The sequence below is a fragment of the Equus quagga genome, chromosome 7 (assembly GCF_021613505.1).
Source record: "Equus quagga isolate Etosha38 chromosome 7, UCLA_HA_Equagga_1.0, whole genome shotgun sequence".
In the NCBI taxonomy this organism is placed as follows: domain Eukaryota; kingdom Metazoa; phylum Chordata; class Mammalia; order Perissodactyla; family Equidae; genus Equus; species Equus quagga.
In genome coordinates, this window is record NC_060273.1 from 127,948,076 (window position 1) to 127,972,624 (window position 24,549).

Below are 24,549 nucleotides of genomic sequence, written 5' to 3' on the forward strand. Positions count from 1 at the left end.
TCAGAATTACATTAGTTTGAAAAGAAATAATTTCAACTTTTAAAACAAAGATTACAATACTATCTTTGGAAAGAATAATTGAGCATAATCAAGAAAAATTTGAAAAGTAATGATGAGGGGTTATTTGATAAACTGGGTAATAAATTTTATTATAAAGCTACAATAATTACAGCACAAGGACAGAAGAAGCATATCATTAGAAAACAGTTCAGAAAGAAGTCCAGGTAGAGTAGGGTTTAACCATTTGGAGGAATACAGAAACTTACTTTAGAAAATGCAACAAGCTAAGTTAACATAAAGATTTAAAGAAAAATCATTCTTAAAAGCTGATGGTTTTTACAAATAAAATTTGTGTAATTAAAAGAAGTTAAAAGGAAATTTTGGAATAGATATTTGCAACAGATGTCAAAGAATTAATATATAACAATAATTTAAATATCAATGAATATAATATACAAAGCTCGTAGGGACACCAGAAAAAACCACCACCATGGAAAAACAGGCAAAAGATATTAACTGGAAAAAAAGAAGGGTATGAAAATACTAATTATTACATGAAAACAAAAAAGATCAACACTCAGTAATAACCAAAGAAATGCAAAATTTAAAAACATGATACTGTTCTTCACCTATCAAATTGTCAGTTTTATTTTTTTAATGACAATGCCAAATGATGCTAAGGAATCAAGGAAGGCATTCTCATTCAGCACTGGCATTCTGAAGGAATAAAGCGCTTCAAGTGAAATTTTTAAGGAACCATGGATTTGCTGAAAGAATAGCCTGAATGCTAAACTACATAAATGCCACGTAGATGGACACGTTATTAAAATAATGAATAGCAGTGATTTTTAAACTGCCTATCAAGGAGCCATGGAAGGATTTCTGTGGCCACCTATGGAAGGGAGCTGGAAGGAATGGACCTTCACTGACCTTGCCCTATGTGTCTCTTCATTCGGCTTGTCCTGATTTGTATCCTTTATAAACTGTAATCCTAAGTATGTGCTTTCCTAGGTTTTGCTAGTCACTGTGCGAATTATCGAACCTAAAAGGGCTATGGGAACTCCTAAATTTGTAGCCAGTTGGTTAGAAGTGCAGATGCCTGGGGACTCCCCCAAATTTGCAAGCAGTGTCTAAAGTGAGGGCAGCCTTATTGGTGACTGTGCCTTTAAGCTGTGGGGTCTGCAACTGTGAACGGTTAGTGTCAGAATTGAACTTTGCTATACCAATATCCCATTACTATTATTTTTTTTAAGTATGGGGTATATGTAAACATATATGCCTAGAAAAAGACTTAAAGGATATACTTTAATTTGTTAGTAGTGATCTTCTTCAACTGCTGGGATGTAAGTGGTCTTTATATGCTTTTCTATATAACTACTGCAAACATAAAATACTTAAAGCGCTCATTTTCAAAAATACCTAACAAGGACAATTTTACTTGGAAACTCACCTTTTTGAGCTTTAGCTGTTATTTCAAAATATTTGACAGTAAGATCTTGAATTGAGAGCACAGCCATGTGAGCTTTCCGCTGCCAGTCAGCATCTTCTTTTTGTAGACTTTCAATTCTTCGGGGACCCAGATAGTCATTCTCCATGGAAATCTTGAGAGAAGAGAAAGAAAAATTAAGAAGTTCGTTTCTTTCTTTTATTCATTCCTTAAATATTTACTGACTGTTTACGTATCATGCATTGTGCCTGGGGCTAAAACAAATATTTGTTTTCCCTGCTCTATAGTATAGCAATTAATTTACAAAACAAGTAAATGAACAATAACATTGAAGATAGCTGACACAGAAATTTGTTCCCCTTTCCTCCTCCTCTACCTTCTTTTTCATCCTTCTCTCCTCCATTCATATATACACAAAGGACACAGAGCAAAATGTTAAGACATTATTTTTAGGTACTGAAGTAAGAAGAAATTTATTTCCTCCTTTATGATAATTATATTTTCAGGTTAAGAATTATTTGTGCCAATAAAATATTTATTTACTAACTGACAAATAAATGCAATAATTGAAAATTCAGATTTTAAGACTGAAAATATATAAAAATCAGTTCAGCTACTTACTGAAGGACTTTGGATAAAAACAACAGAGAAAAATCAGCTATGTATTATTTACAAGAGTCACAACTAAAATAAAAGGACAAAGGAAAGTTGAAAATCAAACGATGGACAGGGGTATACCACGTGAACACTAAAATAAAATTCACAAAAGTGACACTAGTAATATAAAATATAAAAGCACCACACAGGTATGTTTAACACGTAAGAAAGGTCCAATCCAGCAAGAACAGCAATGGATCCTTTGCACACTCCAGCCTTCTTTACCATATACAAGACCGCTAAAAATTAAACGAGAAGTTAGTAACACCATATTAGGATGATGGAAAAAAACACTATAGCGAAAAATGTTAAGCCACACATGGCACACTTTTAAAAAACTGATCAAGTATTATAACCCACTAAAAAATTTGTAATAAACTTTAAAAGTAGAAATAATACAGACCATATTCTCTAAATGGTATAATAAATACAACTTAAAAGCACAGTCTAAAACTAAAATAAAATTTTAATCACCTGGAAATTTAACACTCAGAGGAAGGAAACGTTTGGTTTTAGTCTTGAAGCAACAATATACTGCTCCTTACTCAAATGAAGAGTCTTCCAGATAGAGGGAAAAATATATCAAAGAGTACTTAGCATAGTGTTCAGCACACAGTGAGCAATTTATTAGCAGTGTTAAGGGGGACAATGGCAAGGCAGAGAGAGGGGTCAAGTCAGAGAGTGACTCAGGTTATCAGGAAAAAATATGTACATGGAATTGCCATTTCCTCAAAAAGTAAACAATGAAGAAGAGCTGATTTTAAAGGGGAGAAGACCAAGGATTTCATTTTGCATATGGTAAGCTTGACTTTGCAAAGGTCGTGCCCAGAGATATAAATCTGGCTATCCTTGACACACAAAAGGCATTTAAAGCCATGAGAGTGAATGAGATCATCTAAGGAAGTCATGAGAAAAAGCTCATGACTGAATCCTAAGGAATTCCAACCCTTTGAAGTGGGTGAAGAAGAACCTACAGAAATCAAATGGGGGGTGCGGTGGGGGGAGTACCAGAAAAGCGTGGAATCACATAAGGAACAAGATTCAAAGGAGGAGAAATCAACTCTGTCATTTAAACACTCCCTAGGGGTCATAGAGGATGACAACTAGTATCCATGGACCTAACAGCATGAGGATCACTGAACTTAGCAACAGCAGTTCTGGAGGACAGGCCAACTCCCTTTGCTATTAACTCCCATCACATCTTCAGATCTCAGCTCAATTACTGGTTCCTGGAAGTCTTCCCTGACTCCCCATTACAAGCTCTTCAGTGCAATACATATACTTTTCCTTCCTAGCACTTACCACAATCATACTTGATAGCATTTTGTGAACTTAAAAATACTGACTGCTTCCCCCTCCAAAAGTTCCATGAGGGCAGAGAATGCATAGGTTTTTTGCTTTTCACGAGCACACTGCTTGGCATGAACTAGGCAATCCAAAATATTTCCTGAATGATTGAACGAATAAAAAATTCACTTCCAGACATGTTTTTAATGAGAGGAGAGAAATGTAGACACATGTATAAATAAATACTCTTGAGAAATTTGATTGAGTGAACAGAGAACAAAGGGTGGCGCTGAAAAAGGATAAGGCTTAAGAGGAGGCCTCTTGATTTTTGTTTTATTTTAATAGGAGATGGTGGAGCAGGCTGAGTGGTGGTAAGAAGTATCCAGCAGAGGGAGAATCTAAAGATGCAGGAAAGAGATGGGGCTAATCAGAGTAGGGAAGTCCTTGAGAAGAAAATGGGAGGGGACAGGGTGCAGAGTCCTGGTGTAGGGATGTGCTCTTGGTAAATGGAGGGACAATTCCTCCACGGGCACAAAGAAAGGGAGGTTTTGGATTTGGCAGAGGTAGGGTAAGGCGAACTCTCTTTTGATGATCTCTGTTTTCCCCTGTGAAGAAAGAACCTAGATAAGAATAGACTGGCTTAGGACAAGGAAGGAGAGAAGACACAAAATAGCCGCTTTTAGATGGTAGGATAACAAGCCATTTAGAAAGAGTCATTAAGTAAATATTAAAAATGAGACTTAACAAGGGTTAGTGTAGTCACGATGAAATAGGCAAACACTCATACACCACTAGTGGAATTATAAGTGGATTAAAATCTTTTCTGGGAGGTATTTTATGACATCATACTCTTTGAGGGTACTCAAGAAAATATCTTCAAATAATGATAACCAAAGATGTACACTGAAATGTTATTTGAAACAAAGGGAAAAAATGGATCCCAGATACCTAATAGTTATGTATGATATACCCATAAAATAACAATTCTGTGCTAAAAATAATGCTTATGAAGTTTTTAATAACCAAGGGCAATGATTATGCTATAATATTAAGTGAAGACACATCAAAATCATAGATACAATTTCAATTACATAAAAGAAGAATGTCCAGAAAAAAGACAAAACATAAAACGTATTATTATTAACAGCATCTTCTGGTGGTGGATTATGGGTGATTTTTTTTCTTCCTGTTTAAAATCTGCACCTTCCAAATCTTCTTTACTGTAAATATATTGCTTTATAGTCACGAACAAGAAAAAGTGCTTTCATCTCTTCTTGGGTTCAAAAGCCATACCAACTAGACAGGCTGAAGACACATTATCGCAGAGGTTTCCTGTTTCTAGTCAAGCAAACAATGAGCTCATGTTTTCACATACAAGGCCCAGCAAGAGGCAAAACTATGAGAGTTACCTCTTTTTTCCAGTGTGGGGGAGAGAGGGGAAGTGGAGATATGATGAGAACCTAAATGTCTTCCTTAATAGTTAGAAAACAGAATTGTGTGAGCTCCATTTCTGGGACTATACATACAATGCCAAGCAAAGACAATTAAGCCAGTAGCAGCAGCTTGGATTCTTGATATAGGATTCCCTGCTCATCTGGACGGGGATTTTTTTTTTTTAATTCTCAGAAGATGATTACTATATTTCTAGTCTCAGACCACAGGAGTCACACTTACATGATGCTACTAGATATGGTTGACTTTATTTCTCCTTTTAGACTTTCCCATGGCTAGTATTTGGAAATCACTTCAATTATATAATTTCAATAAACAGACCGCTGTACTAGGTGCTTCAGGGGATACACATATGAGTAAGACACATATTCTTCTCCCAAGAAACTTACAGTCTAATTGGGGGGTGGGGTGGGCAGAGATATCTGTGATGCAGAAATCTGTCTTGAAATTAGGAGACCTGGCTCTACTTAGTAACTGTGAAACCTTTGACAAATCTTTTAACACAATTATTCACCCAAAACGATGCTGTTTTACATCTGCTCAGGGCCAGTATTGCACTAGACACTAGGGACAGCAAGATATTCAGCCTAGCAAAGACAAAGACACCCAGACAAAGAATTACAACACAGTATGGAAAATGTCATGGCACACTACACCTAAGATACTATGGGGAGCACCAGCTATGGAGGTTGGGGTGCAAAGGCTGGGCAGACTTTCTAATGGAAATGATGAGTAAGTGGATTCTTAAAGAACAAGTAGAATTCTAGCCAGGTATTAAAGATGGTGGGAGTGTCTCCAGGTAAAAGGAATAAAGGTATTTAAGACGTTAAAGGAAAAGGAAAGGTTTGTGGGGAGAGAACACATTTGGCTGCTTAGATCAGGACAGACTTTAGTGAGGTTCATAAGTGAGGGGGGCGTTGAAGGAGGGGTGGGATTTTGACAGGTACATATGAAGTATACGGGAAAGAGAACCATCCAAAAGGCATAACAGAGGCAACAATTAACGTGAGCAAAAGCCTAGACGCAGGTAAGTTCAGTGCGTGGTAACACAGAGCAGTCCAGCATGGCTGGAGGTTAGGTAAAACAGATAAAGGTAACGGGAGATAAAATTAGAAAAGTAGGCTGTGACCATCACAAGGAGGCCTTTAAACGTCAGGCTGAGCAGTTTGCACTTAATTTGATAGGCAACAGGAAACCACTGTGGGATTCCTAGCAGTACGTGGCATATTTAGACTTTGGCTTAGATTTAAGGGTTCTGGAAGCCTTGTTTACTATTATAACAAAACCATCAGGGTTTGTGCTTTCTTTTGTCGTGATTACCTCTGATTTTAAAACACGTGCATCAAAAAGCCTTAGATTAGCATTCACTAGTATGCAATAGAAATTTAATAAACTCAACACTGCAGCCCAAATTTTAAACCCTTACTCAGCATACTATGATAAAAGTCCTTTTCAATGACATGATTAAACTTCGGCCCCTTTAAAGAACTTGTATGTTTATTGTCCTGAAGACCACAAGCTAGGTTACTACGTTGTTTTCCCTAACTTTAATAGTTTGAAGATGTACGTAAATTCTAGTCTATCGGCTCTAGGTTCAGCTTTCTGCCTTGCGATGCTAGGGTTCGGGCTCTGCAAACCCCATTAGGCTTTGCCAGTAGTAAGGGTTGGAGGTGATCTCAGAGCTGGAGGAGGGAGACGGGATTTGCTTCTTCCTATCTGCATCACTTGATTTTCCTGTTTGCTGCTCTTATCAGCGTCATCCCAGGCTCGCTTCTTCACCCCAGCATCTGCAATTCCTTCCTGAAGCGGTTAAGAGAATCCATTTCACAGTTTTCCACCTCTGTAGAACTAGACTGCCTGTGCGCCGCCCCCCAGACCAACCAGCAGCAGCCTGCTGGTGCCCCACCCCAGAGATCTGGGCCTCTCCACTGAGCTCAGACCCGGCAGCACAAGACGAGCAATGCTGTCTTCCTCAGAGGGCAACTCCCGAGGGCCCTCCTCTACACTACGCTTTTAATAATCACCATCTGTTTGTATTCTCAATCCTAGGAGTGGTGACTGTTGTTGCAATTGTTAATTCTGATATTTTAGAGCTTCCTTCCTGCCTTAACTATCTAGTTAACAACTCTATTCCTAATTAACAATTCTTTATACTAAATTCCCTCTGTTGAAGTAACTGGTTTGATTTTCCAAACAGACCCTAACAATGAAATAGAAATTTAATAAACCGAACAAGTAGTGTTCAAGATTCAAAAATCCCAAGTCAGAACACTAAGATAGAAATCTTTCTCACTTGCATGGCTAAACAATGTACAGAAGTGAGAAAAACTTGTATTATGGCTTTTTGAAAAGAAAAAGTAAAAAGTAAAAAAACTGCTGGTAATTATTTGAAGATAACTTGTACTTTCATGTTGCATTATCTTTACTTTCATTGTACATATTCAAATATACAGAACATAAACATGCTCTCTATGCTTTTTTAATGTTTTTTTTTTAACTGACTTGTGAAACTCAGCAGCTAATGCTACAGCCAACTGTTTAAAAATGTGTTTATAGTGTCTTGTACCTAAGACATTAAGCTAGGATCCTAAGTTCTTTTCCTAACTTGGCAAATTTGAAGATGTACAGCACTGGTCAGCTGGATCATGTGCTAAAACAATGACACTTCTGTTTTCAATTTCAGAGCTAGAAAGAAAACAGTGCCTGTTTTTAACATGGAAAAAACTATGTGTCAGTTTAGGTAGCTAGGATAGGGAGACTAGTTTATAAATACAAATTCTTGGCACGAAATTCTTATTATAAAGTACATCACTTGCTTGGATATTTGAGTTTTATGTGAGGAACTTAAGTGTTATTCCTGTCTATTGTTGGGATAGTGAAAAAGAAAAAAAGACAACTCAGATTTTTAGGTGAAACAAACGCCAAGATAAATTCGTGAATACACTGAGGTAGCAGTACCCTTACTGCAAATTTTCCAGGCCCAGGAGTCACTTGAAGGTGACTCTTGGTTAACATAGTAACATGATTAGATTCAGCACCATCTATTCACGTATTTTTATATTCAAAGCAAATAATAAAAGCAACACTCTCAGGAAAGAGTGTGATGAAATGAAAAGGTGAGGAAAACCAAAGGCAAGGAAACCAAAGAAAAAGTAGCTCAGATAAGAGAAAAGTACCTTAATGGATAGTGGTGGCACTATATAGTTCAGTGTGCATGCTATAGCATATAACGGTCCAATGGTGTAAAAACTCACTCTGCACAAAAGCACTCAACCAAGGGAGCAGAGTGGAGACTGATATCCAGCCTGAGCTTTGCCAAGCCATGTGTACTGCCGCATCTGCCCAGAAAGAGGCCCTTCTCTAACTTGTCTACTGGGGTAGGGAGTAGGGGTAGGTGTCTTTTTCTATTTCACACAAAGACAACTACAGATTTGCTTGGTCCTGGTGGGGGCAGGGGGAAGTGGAAGAAGAAGAGCACATTCAAGATTTAACTAAGAGATAATTGGCAAAATGAGGTGACTGGCTACAAAGGCAAGGGAAGAGTTGAGGGTGCCTTCTTCTATTTTCTAGCTTATTTACTTTCAGTAAAAATTAAAGGTATGTTGGACAGTATGTTTGAAGTTCTTATAATTGATCCAGGAAGATGATCAGTAGGACAACTCACTAACTGACCCTGACTCCTTAAGACATGGCTTTAAAAATCTAGAGGACCGGGGCTGGCCCTGTGGCTGAGTGGTTAAGTTTGCACGCTCCGCTTCAGCGGCCTGGGGTTTTGCTGGGCGAGAACATGGCACCCCTCTTCAGGTCACGCTGAGGCAGTGTCCCATATGCCACAACTAGAGCGACCAACAACTAAAAAATATACAACTACAACTATGTATTGGGGGGACTTAGGGAGGAAAAACAAAAAAAGAAAAGAAAAAGATTGGCAACAGTTGTTAGCTCAGGTGCCCATCTTTAAAAAAAAGAAAAATCTAGAGGGTCATCTAGTTTAAATCTCATTTTATGGATGAGAAAACTGAAGCCTGGAGACTGTAACTCAGAGTTTCAGTGTGCTCCATCCTTTAGCTGTTTCAAGATTTATCAGACTTGTGGTTCTCAATCTTTAGTGTGCAGCATATTCACCTGGAAGGCTTGTTAAAACCGATTGCTGAGCCCCATCCCTAGAGTTTCAGGAGAGGAGAGTGGAGGTGAAGCCTAAGAATCTGTTTCTAGCAAGGTTCCAGGTTCATCTGGTCACATTTTTGAGAACCAACATATTAGACTTAGAGTCTGAGTGCTGCTGTACATCTCAGAAAGATTTCCAGCCTAAAATAATGTTGGGTAGGGAGGAGTCGCTTAATGCTTATAGATAAGACAGAGGGTTAGTGAAAAATCTTTGTCAATTTCAATTTTTCTAAATATAAAATGAAGACTATTTAAAATATATTTAATATAAAACATCATGTGGTGGGCTGGCCCCCTCCCCTAGTGATTAACTTTGGCATGCTCTGCTTTGGCAGTTCGCTTCTTGGGCACAGACCTACACCACTCATTGGTGGTCATACTGTGGTGGTGACCCACATACAAAACGAGGAAGACTGGCACAGATGTTAGCTCAGGGTGAGTCTTCCTCAGCATGCATGCATAAATAAATAAATAGAATGTCATAGAGTAAGTTTATTAGGTATTAATGTGATAAAATATTAAATATATAAATACATTATACATTTGGGGTGCCAAGTTAACTTCTTTCCCATCATACTTCATATCTAGGTTAATGAAACTACTGGAAATTAAGTTCTTTTTTGAAGAGACTAAAGAATAAAAGTCCAACTCCATAGGATGCGATAGCATTCTAGCTCCTCACCACCCTTCCTCTCATCACCTACAAATCCTGAGACCCAAGGCATATCAAATAATTCATACCCTGTGGTGTAACCACAACAGTAGGCTTTGCACTCTAACAAACACACGTTTCAATTCCAACCATGCCAGTGACTGGCATCCACCAATGGTGCTGGGTGGGTGTGATGAGTCAGTAATTTGTTTCAGTAATTTATCGTGACTAAAAGCACCAAGTACTGTGCCTGTTCGCTATACCATTCCTATTTTTATATGTATCTCTATCTGGAAGATTCTCAATTCCAATCTCCAAGACAGACAGACATACTCACTTCCTGCTGAATTCTTATTCATTCTTCAACAGTCAGGCTCCCAATAATCTCTTTTTCCTTTTATCTTCAGGCAGTGTTGATAACCCCGTTTTGTGTGCTTCTACATAAACTTGCACTACTACTCATTTATTTTTCTTTTAAAAAAAAATCATCTTTAATTATAATTTACATACAACACATACCCATTTTAAGCGTAAATTTTGACAAATTTATATACCCATGTAACAACCACTATAATAAGATTTAGAGCCCATCAATCACCCCAAAGGATTCTGTTATAAATGCTACCTCCCTCTCAGTCTCCCCTGCCCCACCCCAGGCAACAACTGTTTAGCTTTCTGTCAGACTAGATCAGAGCAATCATTTCTAGAATTTCACGTAAATGGAATCATACAGTTTATACTCTGTGTCTGGTGTTTTTTGCTCAGCATAATTCTTTTTTTTTTTTTTTTTGAAAGATTTTATTTTTCCTTTTTCTCCCCAAAGCGCCCCCGGTACATAGTTGTATATTTTTAGTTCTGAGTCCTGCTAGTTGTGACATGTGGGATACCACCCCAACATGGCCTGATAAGTGGTGTCATGTCCACACCCAGGATCCAAACTGGCAAAACCCAAGCGGAGTGTGCGAACTTAACCACTCGGCCACAGGGCCAGCCCCAAGCATAATTTTTTGTAAGCTATTTTATTAGGGTTTAATTTACGTACAATTAAGTGAATCCATTTAAAGTGCTCAATTTGATAAGCTGTGATAGCTGTATCCATCCAAGAAACAACTACTACAACCAAGATGCATATTTCTATCACCTCCAAAGATTCCCTGTGCCCCTCTGCCATCCATCCCTTCACACAGTATCTACACTCTTTCGTACCTGGCTTCTTCGACTTAGCATGACTTTGAGATCTATCCATGTTGTCGTGTCTATCAGTAGTTAATTTCTTTGCATTGCCAAGTATTATTTTATTATATGGAAATACTACATTTTGTTTATCCATTCACCTCTTGATGTTATTTGTGTTGTTCCACTTTGGGGTTACTGTGAATAAAGGTGGCATGACCATTAGTGTGTAAGTCTTTTTTGTGAAAAGACAGTTTTGTTTCTCTTGTATAAATAACTAGGAGTTGAATAGTTGAATTGTAAATGTACGTACATGTTCAACTTTTGAAGGAACTACCAAACTGTTTTCCAGAGTGGTTGTACCACTTTAAAATTCTGCTGGCAATGTACGAGAATTCCAGTCATTCTACATCCTCACCAGCTCTTGGGAACAGACACTTTAATTATACTCATTCTCATGGATGTGCAGTAGTATCTCACTACAATTTTAACTTGAACTTCCCTGATGACAATGTTGAGCATGTTCCCACATACTTATTAGCCATTTAAGTGTCTTTAAATATTTAGCCCATTTTTTAATATTTTGGTTTTTGTCTTATTGAGCTGTAAAGCTCCTTTTTCAGATATATTACAAGTATTTTCTCTCAGTCTGTAGCTTGCTTTCTCATTTTCTTAACAAAGAGAAAAGTGTCTAATTTTAGTGAAGTCCAATTTATCAATTTTTAGTTTATGGCTCAAGTTTTCTGCATCCTATCTAAAAAAAACTTTGCCCTTCCCTCTCAAAGATGGTGAAAACCTTCTCCTCTGTTTTCTTACATAAGTTGTATAGGATGAGCTTTTATGTTTAGGTCTAAGATAGATTTCAAGATAGTTTTTGTGTATGGTATGAGATAAAAACTGAAGTTCATTTCTTCTATGTGGGTATGTAGTTGTTCTAGCACCATTTGTTGAAAAGATTATTCTTTTCCCCAGTGAAGCGCCTTGCCACCTCTGTGGAAAAACGAGCTGACCACATAACCATGGGTCTATTTCTGGATTCTATGGTGCTCTGTCGATTTCCGTGATTATCCTATGCCAATACCACATTGTCTGGATTGCTCTAGCTTTTTTCAGTACATTGTGAAATCAGGTAAGGTAAGTCCTCCGAATTTTGCCTTTTTCAAAATTGTTAAAGCTGTTCTAGGTCCTTTGCCCTTCCATATAAATTTTATAGTCAGCTTGTCAGTTTCTTAAAAAAAAAAAACAACCTTACAGGAATTTTCATTTGAATCTATAGATTAAGTGAGAACTGATATCTAAACATTATTGAGTCTCCCAATGTATCACCGTGGTCCGGTTCTCTGTTTATTGAGGTATACTTAATCTCTCTCAGCAAAGATGTGTAATTTTCAATATACAGGACTTTTATATATTTTAGTTAAGATCTATCCCTAAACATTTCATGTTCAGAGATGCTAATATAAATGATATTTTAAAAAACTTTAATTTTGTTTCATTTCTAGAAGACAGAAAATGCAAGTGAATTTTTAATATTGACCTTGTAGCTAAACTTACATATTATTTCCAGTAGCTTTTTTTTAGATTTCTTAGGATTTTCTATATACATGATAACGTGATCTACACAAATAAACAAAGTTTTACTTTCTCCTTTCCAATTTATATGCTTTTTAAATTTCTGTCCTGAATTACTGAACTATGAACTCCAAAAAAATACTGAATAAAGTGGTGAGAATACTTGGCATGCCATGCTGTGGCAGGCATCCCACATATAAAGTAGAGGAAGATGGGCACAAATGTTAGCCCAGGGCCAGTCTTCCTCAGCAAAAAGAGGAAGATTGGCAGCAGTTAGCTCAGGACTAATCTTCCTCACAAAAAAAAAAAGAAAAGAAAAGAAAAGAAAGGGAAAAAAAAAAGTGGTGAGAATAGACAATCTTGCCTTGTTCCCAATCTTAGGGGAAAGAATTCAGTCATCCACCATCATGTATGATGTTAGATAGGCTTTTCATACATGCCATTTATCAGGTGGAGGAAGTTCTCCTCCCTTCCTAGTTTGTTGAGTTTTTATCATGAATAGGTCATGAACTTTGTCAAATACTTTTCTGCATCTGTAGAAATAATATATTGGGTTTTTTTCCCTTTATTCTGATAATATGCTGAATTATGTTGATTTATTTTTGAACATTAAATCAACTTTGCATTTCTGAGATAAACTCTAATCACAGTATATCATCCTTTTTATGGATTACTGGATCTTACTTTTTAATACTATGTTAAGGATTATCACATTTAAGTTCATGAGGGATGTCTGTCTATAGTTTTCTTTTTTCAGTAATGTAATCTGATTTTGGTATCAGGATAATGCTGGCTGCAAAAATGAGTTGGGAAATATTCCCTCCTTTGTTTTCTGAAAGAGTTTGTGTAGGACTGGTATTATTTCTTCCTTAAATGTTTGATAAACCCTCCAAAGATGTCATCTGGACCTGGAGTTTTCTTTGTGGGAAGGTTTCAAATTATGAATTCAACTTTGTTAATATAGGGCTACCAAAATTTTTCTTTTTCTCCTTAAATACATTTGATAATTTGTATTTTTCTAAGAAATACATTCATTTTGTTTAAGTTGTAGAATTTTATTGGCACAAATTTATTCATATTCCCTGTTTAATATCTGTAGAATCTGTAGCAATATTTGCACTTTCCTAATATTGATACGTGGCTCTCTTTTTTTAAAACTCAATTTAGCTAGGTTTATAAAAATATATGGAGATTTTCTTCCAAATAACCAGATTTTGGTTTCACTAATTTTTTATCTATTGTTTATTTCCTTTTCATGGATTCCCACTCCTTTTTTTGTTTGTTTGTTTAACTTTGGGTTTAACTTGCTCTCCTTTTTTCTAGCTGCTTAAGGTGGAAGCTTGGATAATTGATTTTAGACCTTTCTTCTCTAAGAAGCACTTAAAGCTATAAACTTCTCTATAACGCAGCTTTAGCTTTATCCTCGGATATCTTGTCAAAGGTTCAGGTTGAAATTTTAGGGGCCAAAGGTTGTTCATTTCCCAGAAAGACATAGATAGGAAATAAGCAACAAAAAGAACATCCTTAAAAGAAAAATCTTAGAATGGAATAAGTCCTCCCAGAAATGGTAATGACTCCTGCCAGTGTGTATTAGGCTCCTCACGGGGCAGTCATTTCTGGGATCCGGCAGCACTAACAATTTGGAGTAATAAAAATCGCTGTAGGGTGATACTTAGAACAAGCATTTATAATACCATCAATTCAAGGCATTTCCTTCTTCGTGGCACTTAAGAAAATAATATACCACTAGAGTAAGTCTGAATATTAAAGATACTACAATAGATATAAATACACAATTGCTTTCCCTACCTTACTTTTTTTTTAATTGATGACTGATTAGCTCAGTGCATACAACACACATCACACCAATGGCACTGCTGTCAAGGTGAAATCTTACTCTATTTTAGGCACCCATTCTGTATCTTGATAATAGAAAAGCTACTAAATAGATCTTACTAAATTAAGATTCAAAGATTAATTTGAAAGTTTGTGCCAGAGAAATATTTTTATTAATTAAGCTAGCCTGATGATAACACAAATGGATTTTAAAACACAGAAACAAATGCTCCAATTATGAGTCAGCTGGCTGTAAATTATCTTCACAAAAACTAAAATATTTCTATGGCAGACATTCACACAGTAATACCACATAAAATAAGTAACACGTTTTTACTACTACGTGTAAGAAATACTTTATCGAATTGATTATAATTGATTTTTTACTGAGTATGAATTTTCTAACTTAAAAGTAACCACTAACCAGTAATGCAGTTAAAAAAAAATTCTTTAGGATCAGAGACCTGAATTTGAATACTGTATCAGCTCCACCCCTTATCAACTGTGAACAAGTTACAAAGATCATCCCAGTATTAGTTTGCTCATATGAAGTAGGGATAATAAGAGCACCAATTAAATGTAAGGATTTAATGAGCTATTTTCTGTAACAGCACCATTTAACCCACTTGTCTGACACACTATACTGTATAAGCTCGCAAAATGAATCTAGGTGTTTACTAACAAACACTTCTAATTTAAAAGTTGACAAGAGTAAAGAAAAAAGAATAGTTATAGCTGATGGGGCATTTGAAGGGCAATGTCACAGAAAAATGTAGTAAAATGCCATTTTTACCTTTAAAAAAGTTTTAAGTTTTAAAAATATATCGTCTGTTCCTCCTCACCTATACCCTACCTCCCAGGAAAAACGGAGCAAGAAATGATGCTAGTAGACACTACAGTCTGACAAGCAGGTTCAATCAATTTGCTAATGTTAATATTCAATACAAACCGTGGTATAAAGTAAAACTGCATATAGATTACAACAGTCAATACTGAGCTGTATAGATTATGTCTGCTAAACACTGCAGCCTGGTCTAGAAGTCGGTGGGGCCTCCACGTCATTCAGTTCATTCCCGGCCTTCCAATCGAGTTCTCAACAGACAAACATCTACAGCTCATTTTTTTAAATTTGGAAGAAATTCTAGCATTTAAAAATTCTTAGTTACAAATTACCATTTTAACAAAAATGTCAAGTTTATGATAAAATTGACTGACAACCCATTATTTTTCAAAAGTATTAATAAAGAAGTGTACGTCAATTTTGTTACTAAGTCTGTGCTGTTCTATATCCTGATTCATTAGCAAAGGGAAAAAAGACACACAGACATGCTTTACCTTCTTATAATTTTTCAAATATACTACTCATCCTTGTCCCCAAGCATAAAGTTCTCAGAATAACTGCTAATTTTTCTCAAATACACATTTCTTACATAACGTTGTTCTAATTTAACCCATTACGCAAAAACACAATTTTAATGTCCCAGTGCAGCAACATTTCCATGTGAATTAAACATAGTAACATTGATTTGAGGTCAGCCATAAAACCAAACCCTTAAACACTTGCCTCAAAAAATGTAATACCTACTTTATATACATGAAAATTAAATGTCATGAATTTTAAATCTCCACCATTAAATCTTCAGAACCTTCAAAACAAGGTCTTCCCAAAACAAATGTTCCCAAAGCTTCTGGTAAAGAAACCTAGGATTACACAGTACTCCAAACACTAAAAGGCAGACAAGAGTAGAGGGAGAGGAGAAGTATAAGAAAAATGGGAAAATGGGGATCTCACTGTATTTACAACTTTACTTTCTAGGCCGTTCTCAATCCTGGCTACTCAGCAGAATCGCCTTTTGAGATGCTTTAAAATGACGTGCTCAGGCTGTATGTAACGCAAACCTACTAAACTAGAATCTTTGGGGAGTCACAGACCAGATATCTGCATCTTTAAAGAGCTCCTCTAGTAATTAAGAGGCATGGCCAGTCAGGCTGAGAACTATGGAACAGGCAGTCTACTATTTAGGTTTAAAAATATATACAAACCTTGATCTGCTGTCGTCGTAGCATGGCAAGTTCCCTCATGTCTCGGAATGGCTGTAGTAAATACTGATAGAGTTCAGTTGTGGCTTCTGCAAGGCTGCTGTAGGCTTCATCTTCCATCTGATACAAGTCCAGAAGCTCCACCATGCTCTCTGTATTCTTGTGCTTATCCAAGAGCTGTAGAACAAGAAAGTTTCACTACAAAGAAATCTGCTAATAACCTATAAATACTTGATTTTAACTCCCTATCATCTCAGGACCTTGGAACCATGAAACCCAGAAGCAAGAGGGAACAAAGAGCACTGACTGGTTTTCATCACTCATCTCCATGCCTCAGGTGTCTTACTACTCAAGACCACTGCCTGCATCACCCTTTTCAAGCTGCTTTTACCGTTTTATTCCTGTTCTCTGGATTTTCTGGGACTCCATACTCTCTGCCTATCCTTAACTCGTTAAAAAAATTTTTCTACCATCTGGTAGCTTTCTATTTATAAAAAAATATTTTTCGAGGGGGGTGGAGCAAAATGGCGGGGTGAGCTGACCCGGGATTCTCTCCCCTCCAAAATACAACAAAAGATTGGAAGAACTGAATTTCAGAGAACAAAAATAGTGCCAGCTCGTTAGAGACCTACAATACCAAGAAGGCGGAGATCATAACCTTGCTTACACCCTTCGGAGGTGCTGGAACGGTAGGAGAGAACATCGCTCCCTCCCCCAGAGTCTGCGATTGCTGCGGCGCGGGTTGGGAAGGAGCGGGGGAGGGGCCGCGCAACCGGGGGACCATCCAGGACTCCTGCCGCTGATTTCAGTGGAGACCCGCTGATGGGGGGAAAGCTTCCGTCCGCGAGGACCCCATAAATCAAGGGCCTTGGGAGACAAGAGAACAGAACTGATCTGACCCAGACTGGCGGGTGTAACAGCCCCTCCCCCCCAGCGAAGCCAGTGGGCGCAGCCATCTTGCCCCTAAGGCGGAGAGCTAACACGCCGCTCTCGACCCCCATCTAGTGGCGACAGGCTGTAACTGCAACTGAATTCTACTACCATGAGAAAAAACCGCTCCTCTACCATCCAGCAATTTATAAAAGCCCCAGACCAGAAGGAAAACAATAAAAACACAGAATTAAGTCCTGAGGACTTGGAATTAGGTAAACTAAGTGATAATGAATTCAGAGCAGCTATAAGCAAAAAACTCAATGAGGTAGAGAGAAAGATAGAGAAACAAGCCGAGTTCTGGAGTTACTTCACAAAAGAGATTGAAATCATAAAGAAGAATCAAACAGAATTACTTGAGATGAAAAACACAATGGACCAGATAAAACAGAATACGGATTCCCTGAATGCCCGTGTAGACAACATAGAGGAGCAAATCAGCATAATCGAGGACAGACAGGCTGAATGGCACCGGACAGAGGAAGAAAGAGAACTAAGAATTAAAAAAAATGAGGAAAATCTCCGAGAGATAATGGATTCAATGAGGAGTAAGAACATAAGGATCATAGGAATTCCCGAGAATATGGAAAAGGAAAATGGAGCAGAAAGTGTGCTTAACGAAATTATTGAAGAGAACTTCCCAAATCTAGGGATTAACAGAGAAATGTGTGTAGAGGAGGGTTTTAGATCTCCTAGATTTGTCAATGTAAAAAGAGCTACCCCAAGGCACATAGTAGTAAAGTTGGCAAATAGGAATGATAAGGAGAGAATACTCAGGGAAGTAAGGAAAAAGAAGAGAATAACCTATAAAGGAGCCCCTATCAGACTGTCAGCGGATTTCTCTACAGAAACCCTACAAGCTAGGAGAGAATGGAGTGATATATTCAAAGCTTTAAAGGATAAAAACCTTCAGCCAAGAATACTCTATCCAGCAAGAATTTCCTTCAGATATGAGGGAGAAATTAAATCTTTTCCAGACAAACAAAAGTTAAGGGAATTTGTAACTAAAAGCCCTCCATTACAAGAAATCCTCAAGAAGGCTCTCATACTTGAAAAAAGAGAAAAGGGAGAAAGGGGACACAATCCACAGACTAGGGAGACCGATGGATAGAACCACAACAGGATAGCAAATATTCAATTATAGCATTAGGGTAAAAATAAGGAAACTACCAAAACAAGGACGATCTTAGCACTCTAACTACAAATGAATAAGACGAGTTGGAATAAAAAATGAAAATAATTATTTAGGAGGGGAAGAGCAAAGGGTCTAAATCAGTATTGGTCAAGTAGGTAAGAGACCACCAGAGAATAGACTATATTATACACGAGATTCTAAATACAAACTTCAAGGTAGACACTAAAATAAAGTACAGAACAGAGTCACAAATCATAAATAAGGAAAAATCTAAGAAACCCAGCATAAGATATTGCAGTATTAAATGGGTAGGATAAAGCACACAGGAAAAGAAACACAGGAAAACAAGATAATGAGCGACAGATTAACAGCATTAAGTCCACATGCATCAATAATCACTCTCAATGTGAACGGATTGAACTCTCCAATAAAAAGACACAGGGTGGCAAAATGGATTAAAGAACAAGATCCAACAATTTGTTGCCTCCAGGAAACACACCTCAGCCCCAAGGACAAACACAGACTCAGGGTGAAGGGCTGGAGGACAATACTTCAAGCAAATAGCAAGGAAAAAAAGGCAGGTGTTGCAATTCTCATATCAGACCAAGTGGATTTCAAAATAAGACAGGTAAAGAGAGACAAAGAGGGACAATATATAATGATCAAAGGGACACTTTATCAAGAAGAAATAACGCTTATAAATATCTATGCACCCAACACAGGAGCACCAAGATTCATAAAGCAACTATTAACAGACGTAAAGGAAGATGTTAAAAACAACACAATAATAGTAGGCGACCTCAACACCCCACTCACATCAATGGACAGATCATCCAGACAGAAAATCAACAAGGAAATAGTGGAGTTAAATGAAAAACTAAAACAATTGGACTTAATAGACATATATAGATCACTCCACCCTGAAGGAGCTGAATACACATTCTTCTCAAGTGCACATGGAACATTCTCTAGGATAGACCATATGTTGGGAAACAAGGCAAGCCTCTACAAATTTAAAAAAATTGAAACAATAACAAGCATCTTCTCAGATCATAGTGCTATAAGGCTAGAAATTAATTACAAGAAAAAAGCTGAGAAAGGCACAAAGATGTGGAGACTAAACAACACACTACTGAACAAGCAATGGATCATTGAAGAAATTAAAGAAGAAACAAAAAAATACTTGGAAACAAATGAAAATGATAGCATGCCATACCAACTCATATGGGATACAGCAAAAGCTGTATTAAGAGGAAAATTCATCGCAATACAGGCACATCTTAACAAACAAGAAAAATCCCAAATAAGCAACCTTAAAGCACACCTAACTGAACTAGAGAAAAAAGAACAAATGAAGCCCAAAGTCAGCAGAAGGAGAGAAATAATAAAAATCAGAGCAGAAATAAATACTATTGAAATGAAAAAAGCAGTAGAAAGGATCAATGAGACAAAGAGCTGGTTTTTTGAGAAGATAAATAAAATTGACAAACCACTAGCCAGACTTACAAGAAAAAAAGGGAGAAAGCTCAAATAAACAAAATCAGAAATCAGCAAGGAGAAATAACAACAGACTCTGCAGAAATACAACAAATTATAAGAGAATACTACAAAAAACTATATGCCGACAGAATGGATAACCTAGAGGAAATGGATAAATCCTTGGACTCCTACAATCTCCCAAAGCTCACTCAAGAAGAGGCAGACCATTTGAACAGACCAATCACAAGGAAAGAGATTGAAACAGCAATCAAAAACATCCCAAAGAATAAAACCCCAGGACCAGATGGCTTTCCTGGGGAATTCTACCAAACTTTCAGAGAGGATTTAATACCTATCCTTTTCAAGCTATTCCAAAAAATTAGGGAAGATGGAACACTTCCTAACACATTCTATGAGGCCAACATCACGCTGATCCCAAAACCTGAAAAGGACACCACGAATAAAGAGAACTACAGGCCAATATCACTGATGAACATAGATGGAAAAATTCTAAACAAAATTTTGGCAACCAGAATTCAGCAATTCATCAAAAGAATCATACATCAGGATCAGGTGGGATTCATACCAGGGACACAGGGATGGTTCAACATCCACAAATCAATCAACATGATACACCACATCAACAAACTGAGGAATAAAAACCACATGATCATCTCAATGGATGCAGAGAAGGCATTTGACAAGATCCAACAGCCATTTATGATAAGAACTCTGAACAAAATGGGCATAGAAGGAAACTACCTCAACATAATAAAGGCCATATACGACAAACCCATAGCCAACATCATACTCAATGGGCAAAAACTGAACCCCATCCCCCTGAAAACAGGAATGAGACAAGGATGCCCTCTATCACCACTCTTATTTAACATAGTACTGGAGGTCCTGGCCAGAGCAATCAGGCAAGAAAAGGGAATAAAAGGAATCCAAATAGGGAGGAAAGAAGTGAAACTCTCGCTGTTTGCAGACGACATGATCTTATATATAGAAAACCCCAAAGAATCCATTGGAAAACTGTTAGAAGTAATCAACAACTACAGCAAAGTTGCAGGGTATAAAATCAATTTGCATAAATCAGTAGCATTTCTATACTCCAGTAATGAGCCAACAGAAAAAGAACTCAAGAATACAATACCATTCACAATCGCAACAAAAAGAAGAAAATACCTTGGGGTAAACTTAACTAAGGAAGTGAAGGACCTATATAATGAAAATTACAAGGCCTTTCTGAGAGAATTGGATGACGACATAAGGAGATGGAAAGACATTCCATGTACATGGATTGGAAGAATAAACATAGTTAAAATGTCCATTCTACCTAAAGCAATCTACAGATTCAATGCCATCCCAATCAGAATCCCAATGACATTCTTTACAGAATTAGAACAAAGAATCCTAAAATTCATATGGGGCAACAAAAGACCCCGAATTGCTAAAGCAATCCTGAGAAAAAAGAACAAAATGGGAGGCATCACAATCCCTGACTTCAAAACATACTACAAAGCTACAGTAATCAAAACAGCATGGTACTGGTACAAAAACAGGTGCACAGATCAATGGAACAGAATTGAAAGCCCAGAAATAAAACCACACATCTATGGACAGCTTATCTTTGACAAAGGAGCTGAGGGCATACAATGGAGAAAAGAAAGTCTTTTCAACAAATGGTGCTGGGAAAACTGGAAAGCCACATGTAAAAGAATGAAAATTGACCATTCTTTTTCACCATTCACCAAAATAAACTCAAAATGGATCAAAGACCTAAAGGTGAGACCTGAAACCATAAGGCTTCTGGAAGAAAACGTAGGCAGTACACTCTTTGACATCAGTATTAAAAGGATCTTTTCGGACACCATGCCTTCTCAGAGAAGGGAAACAATAGAAAGAATAAACAAATGGGACTTCATCAGATTAAAGAGCTTCTTCAAGGCAAATGAAAACAGGATTGAAACAAAAAAACAACCCACTAACTAGGAAAAAATATTTTCAAGTCATATATCTGACAAAGGCTTAATATCCATAATATATAAAGAACTCTCGCAACTCAATCACAAAACATCAAACAACCCAATCAAAAAATGGGCTGGAGACATGAACAGACATTTCTCCAAAGAAGATATACTGATGGCCAATAGGCACATGAAAAGATGCTCATCATCGCTGATCATCAGGGAAATGCAAATCAAAACTACACTAAGATATCACCTTACACCCGTTAGAATGACAAAAATATCTAAAACTAATAGCAACAAATGTTGGAGGTTGCGGAGAAAAAGGAACCCTCATACACTGCTGGTGGGAATGCAAACTGGTGCAGCCACTATGGAAAACAGTATGGAGATTCCTCAAAAAATTAAAAATAGAACTACCATACGATCCAGCCATCCCACTACTGGGTATTTATCCAAAGAGCTTGAAGTCAGCAATCCCAAAAGTCCCATGCACCCCAATGTTTATTGCAGCACTGTTTACAATAGCCAAGACGTGGAAGCAACCTAAGTGTCCAGCAACAGACGAATGGATAAAGAAGATGTGGTACATATATACAATGGAATACTACTCAGCTGCAAAACAGAACAAAATCATTCCATTTGCAATAACATGGATGGACCTTGAGAGAATTATGTTAAGTGAAATAAGCCAGCGAGAGAAAGATAATCTGTGTATGACTCCACTCATACGAGGAATTTAAAATTATGGACTAAGAACAGTTTAGTGGATACCAGGGGAAAGGTGGGGTGGGGGGTGGGCACAAAGGGTGAAGTGGTGCACCTATAACACGACTGACAAACATTAATGTACAATTGAAATTTCACAAGATTGTAACCTATCAATAACTCAATAAAAAAAATATACATTTTTCATTCCTAACCTACAAAGTAGTTATCAATTCTCGCCACTATTATTTTACTAATTTCCCCAAATCTTGCCACTGCTTTCTTCCTCCCAATTTGGAGCATTCCCTCAATAACTTTTAACTCAGGCCTATCACTTCCTTCAAAATCTAGCTGAAAAAACAAAAGTCAACTCTACCAAAGAGTTTAAGACTGACTTGTAATAGATGTTGATAACTCTCTTACTTTGCATTCCTTGGTGCTTACGTATATATGCATCTATGTGTACATATACTCATTCATTCATTCCTCAACAAATATGGATTGAGCATCTAACACATGTTAGACACTGGGCTAGGACCTAGGCACACAAAAACATGGTCCCTGTCCTAACGGATCGTACAGTGTGATAAATAAACAGAAACTAAGTAAGTTTTTAAAAACTACAAGCTATGATAAATATTATGAAGATGATTTTAAAAGTTTTAAAAAGTAAAGAATAAAAGTAAGAATAAAACAATGGGTCCTATGAGAAAGAATAAGAGGTTGGGAGATCATGGTAAACTACAACCTAGTTTAGAATAGGAAGAGAGAAAAGGCTATCCAAGGAAGCTTAGCTGAAATTTAGAGAATCTTTGAAAGAACCATTTAGCAAGACAATATTTTATATACTTATTCTTGGTGTCCATTTACCTGGTGACATTCTCATCTCCCAAAAGGCACAGAATGTTGCTATTCTTTCTCATACCTAAAGTTTCCACTACTATCGTCCTCTCCAACTTCTTGCTTTACTTATCATATTGCGTTATTACATTATTATGCTGAATTTAGACTTCAGGTTCACTTCCTGCCCAGGATTTTGGCACAAAGCACAGGAGCACCCAGGCATTTACTATTCTGCCTATTGTATTGTTAGCAATCATAATAAATCAGATAATCTACACTAACGTGCCTTTATAACAAAGATGTACCATAGAAATATTACTTATCATTCTATTGTTTTAAGGCTAGTGTAATTCCAACTTTCATGGTTAACATGGAGAATTTCCACTTCTGGTATCAGCTGAGTAGTTCCTTAATTACACCAACTCTCCCACTGATAATAACTATAAACTTTGGACAAAATATTACAAAACAACTACCAGAAGGCAATGTAGTACCAAAAGAGGGTAAAAACTGGAGGGGGCATCAACACTTGAAGAAGGGAAGGCCCTCGGGGAGTTTCTAATTCATGGCTTTTGGCCAGAGGGCCGGCCCCAGCGGCTGCCAAAGCAAGAGAGGAGTGTGGCTGCAACACAGACAGAAATCCACAGTCTTGGCAGCTTGAAGAATCAGAGAACAGAGTTTGGAACAATCACAGCAACTAGAAAGTAAGGGGAAAATGCTGAAAAGGGGAAAGCCAAAGGAAGAAATCCCAAATTCTTAGATAAATTCTAATCTCTGGCTGGTCACTAGAACTATGGTATGCACAGGACAGGCTCTAAGCAGTGCAGCTAAGGATAAAAACTTAGTATTTTAGCTGCTGCCCTCCGCAAGGGAGGCAGAATTTGCAGTCTGAATCAATCAAACGAACTGTTTGCTAAAACAAAACTGTAAATATCAACACTCTCTCTCAAGGAATATAAGACAATCCAGAGGCTCTACAAGGTTTCATTTATAACATCCAGAATACAATCCAAATTTAGCAGATCTATAAAGTAATAGGAAAACAAAACTCAATACCCAAAAGGGAATCAATGGAGACCAGCTGCAAGATGAAACAGATCTGGACTTAGCAAAAATTTTAAAGCAGTTATAATGATGCTAATGGACACAAAGGAAATATGCTCATAAAGAATAAACATATAGAAAATCTCAAAAGAAAAAA

General features: G+C 37.2%; 1 protein-coding gene across 2 annotated transcripts in view; it reads right to left on the reverse strand.

Annotated features, from left to right (window-relative positions):
• Nucleotides 1-24,549, reverse strand: part of JMY (junction mediating and regulatory protein, p53 cofactor) — a 103,992-nt gene that overhangs the window by 48,156 nt on the left and 31,287 nt on the right. For both annotated transcript variants that reach the window (XM_046665836.1, XM_046665837.1), the window contains exons 2-3: nucleotides 16,287-16,460; nucleotides 1,451-1,601 (exon numbers count right to left, since the gene is read on the reverse strand). In XM_046665836.1, the coding sequence (XP_046521792.1) occupies nucleotides 1,451-1,601; nucleotides 16,287-16,460 (325 nt within the window). The remainder of the gene's footprint in view (nucleotides 1-1,450; nucleotides 1,602-16,286; nucleotides 16,461-24,549) is intronic.